The sequence below is a fragment of the Pollachius pollachius genome (assembly GCF_949987615.1).
Source record: "Pollachius pollachius genome assembly, contig: scaffold_202, whole genome shotgun sequence".
NCBI classification, from domain to species: Eukaryota; Metazoa; Chordata; class Actinopteri; order Gadiformes; family Gadidae; genus Pollachius; species Pollachius pollachius.
In genome coordinates, this window is record NW_027641650.1 from 15,001 (window position 1) to 24,850 (window position 9,850).

General features: G+C 47.2%; 1 protein-coding gene across 1 annotated transcript in view; it reads left to right on the forward strand.

Annotated features, from left to right (window-relative positions):
• smyd3 (SET and MYND domain containing 3) overlaps positions 1-9,224 on the forward strand; it is a gene marked incomplete at its 5' end in the record, with an annotated part of 14,682 nt that extends 5,458 nt beyond the window's left edge. The window contains 3 exons of the mRNA XM_079759147.1: positions 864-1,038; positions 8,520-8,628; positions 8,770-9,224. Of these exons, the coding sequence (XP_079615273.1) occupies positions 864-1,038; positions 8,520-8,628; positions 8,770-8,871 (386 nt within the window). The remainder of the gene's footprint in view (positions 1-863; positions 1,039-8,519; positions 8,629-8,769) is intronic.
• Between the last annotated feature and the right edge of the window lie 626 nt (positions 9,225-9,850).

Here is a 9,850-nt window from a genome sequence, read left to right on the forward strand (position 1 = left end):
CCACTATCGAAAATTCCTCCGATACTGCCTAAAATGGATTATCGGGTAGCCATGAGTACAGAATCTATGCGCCCATCCCATACTGTCACATGACTCATTTACTACACAGGCAGAGAACATCAAACACTACGGTGTTATGCTGCGTTAGACACTAAGTAAGTAAGTTCAACATTGCTGTCATCGCAAGAGAACCCTTCAATAAGAACAAGTTCTGTTAGCATCTACTATATCTATCTATCTACTGTTATATCTATGCTAGATGCTGTATCGCTATATACTCTGTATCAGCCGATACTCAGGAATCTGAAACATCTCTAGTTTCTACCTCCTGGTTCTCTGGGTTCCTGGGTTCTTCATGACCTTGGGTTGACCTTCCCTTCCCTTTCTGTCCGAAGCAGAGAAACGTTATACGTCCAGTTCACCTCCGTTAGCTCCTCGTTAATGACTTCCTGCTTCTTTATTGGGGCTTAATTAATGAAGTCCTGAAGTGATGATAGAATCTCTCCGACGGATGACAGCAACAGGAATCTATCCAGGATACTTTTGAATTTCCATGTTTGCGTCGGTTTAAGTTACCTTTCTCTTGGTTTTTTTTGTTGGTTTGAGTTCGTCCCAAGGTGAACCCTCAGAGCGGCTTTGCTGGTGGAGCTCAGACCACGAATTAAACTGAGGCACCTCTCTGCCTTTCCTTCAACTAATCGACCACATTTAAGAGGCTTTGTGTAACAGCGTTGGTCATATGTTTCTCGACCGCACTGCGCCGCGGTTAAATCCCAACGCAGTGTGATGCAGGTAGCATTAATAAAGAATAAATCAGAGTGTTCCACGCCCTCTGCCGTGTTACCCTGAGCTCCGGCGCTCAGAGTGGACCGCCCTGCTGGAGGCCTGTGGCTCTCTGCTGGCGGCCGCAGAGGCCGCCGTCCCCGACGACAACATCCACAAGCTGAGGGCGGCGGACCTGGCGCTGGACGCCTGTGTGAACCTGGGGGTCTGGGAGCGGGCCCTCACCTACGGCCTGAAGACCCTGCCCGCCTACAGGTGAGGTCCACCCTGGGGGAGGCTGAGGCTGTGGTCTCCCCAGGGAGGTTCACCACCTCTTAGATGGAGTGATGGATAGATAGATGGACACAACTTGATTTAATTCCTTTGTTACAGCAGTGGAAGACACAGGATATAATATAGCACATAAAAACACTGGGTAGTGCTAGGGAAACAAAAATAGATGCCAATGTGAACACTAAAGGACAAAACGGTGGTAAACTGTATAAATTATAAAGTGTCCCAGTGCCAGTGCTTCAAAATATATTAAAGTGTGTAGATGCAGTGTAAAAAACAGACGTTTAGACATGGTAAAGTGTGAGACATGGTTTAGAAAGAAGCCATAGTACAAACATTGATAAATGCATACATCTAAGGCTTTGTGTTCACCAAAAAAAAAGATTAATGTGTGTGTGTGTGCCTGTGTGTGCCTGTGTGGGACTGTTATTCTTCATGCTGTAACACTCATTAGCACTGGCAAACTGCTGACGCATGGTGAAAAATATGAGGTTTGCGCGCGTGTGTGTCTGCATGTGTGTGTGTGTGTGTGTGCGTGCGCAACCATGTGTGCTCACAGAATGTCTATCCACTTGCGTACACACCTTCGTGTGTGTGTGCGCTTCACACAAGCTAACGAGATGCTAATCCCCCCGTCACTGTTTGGCTTCATCTCGTTTGATGACGATGCTCTTTGCTGCTCTCTTTACCTGGCCTGCACTCCCTAGTCTAACTACTCATCTGCATATTGGAATAATTAAGCGTTATGAAGAAACATTTTGAATAGTTATATCTCCCATTTGATCTAAAAATTTCTGGAAGGAGATGCAAATGTAGATATTTGATTAGAAAATGAGACACTTAAAAAGGCTCTGAACTTTACTTTAGAACCCAAGTTGCACAATGTCTTGAAGCATTTCGCTGTCATCATTAAATCTGTTTATTAACGCGCTGCGTCTTTTAATTTGGATTAAAGTGCTTCTCACCCGATCCTGAACCCACGTTAAGCGAGCTGGACGCGGAGACTTCTAAAGGTCCACAGAGGAAACACAAGCATGTGTTTACACATGTGATTACATCAGAATGTTGTTGCTGATGTTCAAAGCAAACGCTAATCACATTAACATTTGATCCTCAGATACACACATGACACCCAGTAAGAAGCTCATTCTCTGTTCCTTTCGGGCCAAGCTTGCGTCAGCATTCTTCACTACTGTGGATTAATACTTCAAAGTGATCCCTTCAGAAATAGTCTGCTTACCCTGCAGTCCTGAAGCTCTCATTACGGAGCTTCTCAACAACATTTAGTCTTATTCTCCACAGCAGAGAGAGACAGACTGAGCTCGATACGACCAGCTAACAGCGAGCGCAGTAATTGATGGATGATCGTTATCCTCTTCGGTTTTCAGTTTCTCTTCTAAACTCTCTAGTTTTTGTAAATTTCATCAACAAGAAACGTTTGTCAGAATACCGGTTTAAGTGAGTGCATTGCGTTAGTGGTGTGTGATGGAAGGGTCTTCCAGGACTCCTTGTCCTCATGTGTCGGTATGAATCGGCCCTTTCTCCCGCTCTGTGGGGCTCCATCGTTCTCCTTCATCTCAGAAGTCCACACCGATCCGGGAGTCTCTGTTCTGACCCTTTAACACTAAATGACATTTAGATTTTGTGCATTAGTTTGGACCATTCTTGCATGCCACGCGGGGCGTGTGTGTGTGTGTGTGTGTGTGTGTGTGTGTGTGTGTGTGTGTGTGTGTGTGTCTGAGACTAATGGATCTGGTGTGAAGGGCAGGGCTCCAGTGGTGTAGCCGTAGCGTGTTAGCACGTCGGCGGGGGAGGTGCCGGCAAACACGCGCTCACAGCAGGTGATCCACAGCCCGCCGCACCGGGACGGCACAGGCAGGCTTATCAATACCAACCAGAGGGGGAGACTGGGGGGGGGGGGGGGGGGGGGGTGTCTGTGTGTGTGTGTGTGTGTGATACTGGGCCAGACAGAGAGAGTTGCAGACGGGTGTGAGAAGGAGAAATGGCAGCAGAGATGGATCGATGCTGAGAAATGATGATCGGATAAGAGTGAGGGAGAGTGACAGGGGGGCAGAGAGACGGAGAGTGACAGGGTGGCAGAGAGACGGAGAGTGACGGGGGAGAGAGACGGAGAGTGACGGGGGAGAGAGACGGGGGAGAGAGACGGGGGAGAGAGACGGAGAGTGACGGGGCAGAGAGACGGAGAGTGACGGGGGAGAGAGACGGAGAGTGACGGGGGAGAGAGACGGAGAGTGACGGGGGAGAGAGACGGAGAGTGACGGGGGAGAGCGACGGAGAGTGACGGGGGAGAGAGACGGAGAGTGACGGGGGAGAGAGACGGAGAGTGAGGGAGAGTGACGGGGGAGAGAGACGGAGAGTGAGGGAGAGTTAATTAGAGGGGAATAAGGGGGAGAGAGTGAGAGAGTGAAGGGAGGGGAGAGGGACAGAGAGTGAGATAGTGATGTGGGGGGAGAGACAGAGTGAATGGTAGGAGATAAATTGAAAGGGGTAGAGTAATGGTGAAGGTTAAGCTCTGGAATAAGAAGAGGAATAATAAATCAAACACTCATAGAAAGTGAACCTCACCCAGAGAACAGAGGGACTGAGGAACCGATGAAACAAAGGGAATGGGAAGAGGAGAGAGATAAGAGGAAGAGGGGGGGGCTCTTTATATTCATCTCTTCTTCATCTTAGAGGGATGACAGGAAGTGAGGATGGCTGCAGGACTTCTCGGTCGCCCCCCCTCCCTCTTTTCAATCCCTTCATGCTGCGCTCCTTTCCTCCTGCTGCCTTGGCGCCCTAATTCATTTCCTCGATTAAACCTTTATTTCATTTATATACGTGTGTGTGGGGGGGGGGGGGGGGGGGAAACAGGCACCGTTAAACATGAGACCATGGGAGTGTTTCTGTGCAGGTCTTCATGTTATAAACATACAGGCAGCGAGCCGCTCCTAATGGCCTGAGAGGAGATGAGGACCATGAACAGAGCTATCGCTTACCTTACTGGGTGGGTGTGTGCGTGTGTGCGTGTGTGCACGCGTGTGCGCGTGTGCGTGTGTGCGTGTGTGCGTGTGTGTGTGTGTGTGTGTGTGTCGTGTTCAGTCGGCTGTTTTGGTTGAGATATCTTTGTTTGTGTATGACTGCTCCTACCTGTTGTGTGTGTGTGTGTGTGTGTGTGAGAGAGTAGTATGACTGCTCCTACTGTAGTGTGTGTGTGTGTGTGTGTGTGTTCGTGTGTGTGTGTGACTAGTATGACTGCTCCTACTGTAGTGTGTGTGTGTGTGTGTGTGTGTGTGTGTGAGTAGTATGACTGCTCCTACTGTAGTGTGTGAGTGTGTGTCTTCCATGTGTGATTAGTCAGACTAAGATCGTTTTCTCTCTTTGCTAACGAACAGCCCAGAGCCCCACTGCAGTGACTCTCATTTGGGGACAGAGTAAATATCAACAGTAATGAAATATTAATCATCTGCTTCAACAACGGTTAAGCAGGGCTCTGTAACGCAGATCAAACCCAGTGCCAGGGGCTTGGTGCCTCTGCTGTGGCTTTGAATAAGAGCAGTCAAACGCTGCCGTACTGGTGCACTGGAATCAACTGTTGTCTCGGCTTTAAGACTGATTAATACTATTTACCGCTAGGCCTACTTATTTCAGTTTTAACCCAGTTTTTGAATTTATTCGAACTGTTTGGGTTTTCAATTATGAAAAAAGGATAAATATGTATTTTCTACAGCAGGCAGGGAGATATTCTCCCCCTAACAAGAGTCATTAGTTCCATTGCGTTAAAGCTTTAATTTTATACTTTTATCGCTGTTCAATTCTCCGGCTGGTCCCCCCTCCCCCCTCCCCCCTCCCCCCTCCCCCCTCCCCCCTCCCCCTCCCCCCTCCCTCCAACGCCGCGAGGCACGACTCCATAATGAGGGGAGCTGCGTGCTACAAAATGTTATTTCTTTCCAATTTACTCTCAGGAAAATAAGATGCGAGAGGGTTTAGGGGGGAACACACTCTCTGTCCGGAAGACAGAAAGTTAATGAATTTATTTTAATTGCTGTTCTGTTCTGCTCAATATGCAATGAGGAAATGTAATTGGTGTTGGCTGTTGACTGTGTTCCTCCGTGTGTGTGTGTGTGTGTGTGCGTGTGTGTCTGTGTGTGCGTGCGTGCGTGCGTGTGTGTGTTTGTGTGTTTGCGTGTGTGTGTTTGCATGTGTGTTTTGGCTGCGTCAACCACAGACGTGAAGATTGAACCAATATTGAAACTTGCTATTCATGAAGCAGTGTTCATTCTTAATTTGTTCCTCCATAAAAATGTAAGTGTAGACCCAGAACGAGGTCCCCTCCTGACAGGAGGCTCCTACTGCCAGCCTCTTGGGCTGAAGAGGAGTTACAGCAGGTTTAGCATCGCACCTCATCCTACGTTAGCCTGATGCTAGCTGGCCCTCCTGATGCTAGCTGACCCTGCTGATGCTAGCGGACTGCTTCTAGCTGCACCTCCTGATGCTAGCTGACCCTCCTGATGCTAGCTGACCCTGCTGATGCTAGCGGACTGCTTCTAGCTGCACCTCCTGATGCTAGCTGACCCTCCTGATGCTAGCTGACCATCGTGATGCTAGCTGGCCCTCCTGATGCTAGCTGACCCTCCTGATGCTAGCTGACCCTCGTGATGCTAGCGGACTGATTCTAGCTAAGCCTCCTGATGCTAGCTGACCCTCCTGATGCTAGCTGACCCTCCTGATGCTAGCTGACCCTCCTGATGCTAGCGGACTGATTCTAGCTGACCCTCCTTATACTAGCTGACATAGCATCTAATATAATATTAGCTATGTTACATTAATACAAAAAAAAAGTCTCTATTATTCCAAAATCACACTTTACGAGGACAAATGCAACACAATACCATTCATAGGCAACATGAATTTCAACAATAGTCACTAATGTGACTGAAGTTTATGGTAACAATTATATTTATTGCCCATGTCCAACCATGTCTGGTACCGAGACATTGTGTATAGTTCATGGAGCTGATTAGGAGACTCTTTACAGGTCAGTTTTATAAAAAGATTCAGCAACAGAAATGTTTGGATAAGTTGTGTAATGTTTTAATGAGTAATGAAAGATTGATGGTATAGTTGTGTATGTGAGTCTCTGCAGACTGTTGATGCATGTGTGTGTGTGTGTGTGTGTCAGAATAGCGGTCTGGCTGGTTGAGCTGAATGGAACCAGGTCATTATCATATGCTAATGAGATGGCCAAGGTCGTTAGATGGTCAGATGGAGACACAGGTGGACTCCTCACAGTGCCGCCCCACATCTTACTGAATACTGACCGTTTAGTGTGTGTGTGTGTGTGTGTGTGTGTGTGTGTGTGTGTGTGTGTGTGTGTGTGTGTGTGTGTGTGTGTGTGTGTGTGTGTGTGTGTGTGTGTGTGTGTGTCCTTCAGCTCACTCCTAAAGGTGATCCAGATATAAAATAGTTATTAAATGTTAGAGAATCTCCTGAGGTGCACCTGGACACACATACGACAGGTCGATACGCTGTCCTCAATAATAGTGTGTGTGCGTGTGCGTGTGTGTGTGTGTGTGTGTGTGTGTGTGTGTGTGTGTGTGTGTGTGTGGTGTTTTGTACAGCATGCACTCTTTAGCTCAGAATGGGCCTCGTCCCAACTATGTATTATATTAGTTTCGGCCTATTTCTCCTCCCTGAGTAGAATGCATGGATCTCTTTATTGCACTCATTTTGTCATTTAGCAGATACTCTGATCAAAGGTTACATACATTGATTACAGCTACATGTTATTAAGGAGACGGTACATGTTATTAAGGAGCAGGAACATGTTATTAAGGAGCAGGTACATGTTATTAAGGAGCGGGCCATTAAGGAGCAGGTACATGTTATTAAGGAGCAGGTACATGTTATTAAGGAGCAGGTCATTAAGGAGTAGGTACATGTTATTAAGGAGCAGGAACATGTTATTAAGGCGCAGGTCATTAAGTAGCAGGTACATGTTAATAAGGAGCAGGTACATGTTATTAAGGAGCAGGTACATGTTATTAAGCAGCGGGTCATTAAGGAGCAGGAACATGTTATTAAGGAGCAGGTACATGTTATTAAGGAACATGTTGTTAGGGTTGGGTATCTTGCTGGAGGTACCCTGGAGGTGGGCTGCAGACGTGAGGGATTGGATGTGAGTGGTCTCTAGACCTCCCTGCCCCTGGTTCTAAGTTGCGTCTCATCCATCTTTTACCTCCAGAGACACTCAGCAATACCTCAAGGTCAAGGAGAGGAGCTCTAGAAGATGCAGCATCCTGCCTCTGTAACTGTTGGTTACAGAACAGGGGATGAGAGTACCAGGCATGGCATCCATCTCTGTTCTCTGTAGAATCCTCAAGTTGCTTTCCAAATCCACTGTCGTCGGTTTTTTGAATATGTATTCAGGTCATGATGAAGCGTGATATCAGAGGGCTTCAGCCTGTGCTTGTCAAACACAGGCCTTAATGTGTTTGCTGGTATCATCCCGTGGCCTGCGTCCATGACTAATGACCTGGTGGAACTGTACCAGCGGAACTGATGTTGGCGCTTTGACTTGGTGCACAAAGCTTTGAATTCCAGCGCCGCCTGCTCCTGTGTCTGTGTGAACGAGCAGTCGAGTGCTCCGTGTCCCTGAGATGGTAAATTAGCCATCGCACTGTTTGTTAGAGAAGCAGAAGGAGTGTAATTATTAACCAGCGGGGGAACCCAGGGCCTCCTGCTCAGTCGCTTGGTTCTCCGACATGTTTCTGTTTGCAGCGCTGCGAACCAAAGCCAGCGCCACATTCATCTGTCATCTAATTCATCTATTCATAGACAGTGCTGTAGTGAACTCAAATAAACGCTTTTTAAATAATTGTTACTATAAAGAGGTGCATTCTGCCTAAGACAACGAGTTTACACCCATGCATTTTTTTTTTTATATTGTCCATAACTTATTTATTTATTTATTTGTTTATTTATTTATCTATTTTTAGTCGTGTTTGTCATTGTTGTTATGTCTGCTCTACGTGCCTTACCTTTAATTGCCCCCTGGGGATAAATAAAGTTTCTTGAATTGAATACAGAGTTTGAAGCTCTCCTTCTCGACAATTAGTTTTCCCTGCTTTCTATACGAGGTCTGTCCTGTTCCTCTGTCCTCTCATGATGTGTGTTTACTTCCCTTACTGTATGAGGACTGTCCTGTTCCTCTCGTGATGTGTGTGGACCTCCCTTACTGTATGAGGACTGTCCCGTTCCTCTCATGATGTGTGTTTACTTCCCTTACTGTATGAGGACTGTCCCGTTCCTCTCGTGATGTGTGTTTACTTCCCTTACTGTATGAGGACTGTCCTGTTCCTCTCGTGATGTGTGTGGACCTCCCTTACTGTATGAGGACCGTCCCAGTCAAATGTCCTCGGGACTCCCCCTCCATGATGTATGTGTGTTCCTGTGTCCGTCAGGCAGTACTACCCTGACCCCCATCCGGCTCACGGCCTGCAGCTGATGAGAGTGGGGAAGCTGCATCACTACCTCGGAAACACAGAGGAGGCCATGGTCCTGCTCAGACAGGTGATGTGGCTCATTTGTCCCCTTTTCAGAACGGTAGCCAATACGATTCATCTTTAATCAATAGTTAATCATGAGAGAATCATTGATGAGCTGATGGAGGTTTTGTTTTAACGTTTCTGTGTAAATTGTTTGATGGCGCAGGCCTATGAGATCCTCAGGGTCACCCACGGTGAGGAGAGCCCCTTCACTGCCAGGCTGTCCCTGAAGCTGGAGCAGTGTCGCGCAGAGATCAACCTCTCCTAGCTCGCTGTGGTCCCACCAGCACTGAGATAACCTCTCCTAGCTGGCTGTGGTCCAATCAGCACTGAGATAACCTCTCCTAGCTGGCTGTGGTCCAATCAGCACTGAGATTACCTCTCCTAGCTGGCTGTGGTCCAATCCGGCGCAGAGATCCACCTCTCCTAGTTCGCTGTGGTCCAATCCGGCGCAGAGATCCACCTCTCCTAGCTGGCTGTGGTCCAATCAGCACTGAGATTACCTCTCCTAGCTCGCCGCTATCCAGCGTTGAGATTGACTTCTCAATCGTCGACTTTATTCAAGATGTTTAATCCAATTTCCGCATCCATCTAGCCGACCACGTCAGAAAGGATTTTTACTGACTTTTTTTTTTACATCATTTACAGAGTTTGTAGAAAATAATCTACACCAATTACCCCTGTAAACCACTGTACAATAAGGTGATATCTCTTCAAAACTTTAGATAAAAAAAACCTGTCCCAACTTTGTGCGTTTTGTGTTATTCAGTTGTCACCCAGAAAAGCATTTCATCATGTATTAATAAGATGTTCAAAACGACATGAAGCAGAATGTTCAATAACCTGAACCTAATGATCCTAAAAACTATTTTGTAAAATCTCTTCAAAAGATGATGACAGTATATTACTGTTTATGTTCCAACCCCCACACACACACCCCTCCCTTACGGTGTGTTGGGTGGGTGTGTGTGCGCTTGTTGTTACAGTAGAACAGCCTTATCAGACGCTCTATTTTCCGCACTCTTCCCTCGTTAATCCTGGCTATTGTGTGGCTGTGAGAGAGCGAGCAGGAGTCTGTGTTTCCACACGGTTCCTGTGTGTGTGTGTGTGTGTGTGTGTGTGTGTGTGTCTGTGTGTGTGTGTGTGAGGCTGAGTGTGTGTGTGTGTGGTCCCTTTTTGTTACGTACACTTCCCATGTTAATCCCGAACTTCCCTGATGACCACATTCCCTCTGACAACAGCCTGTG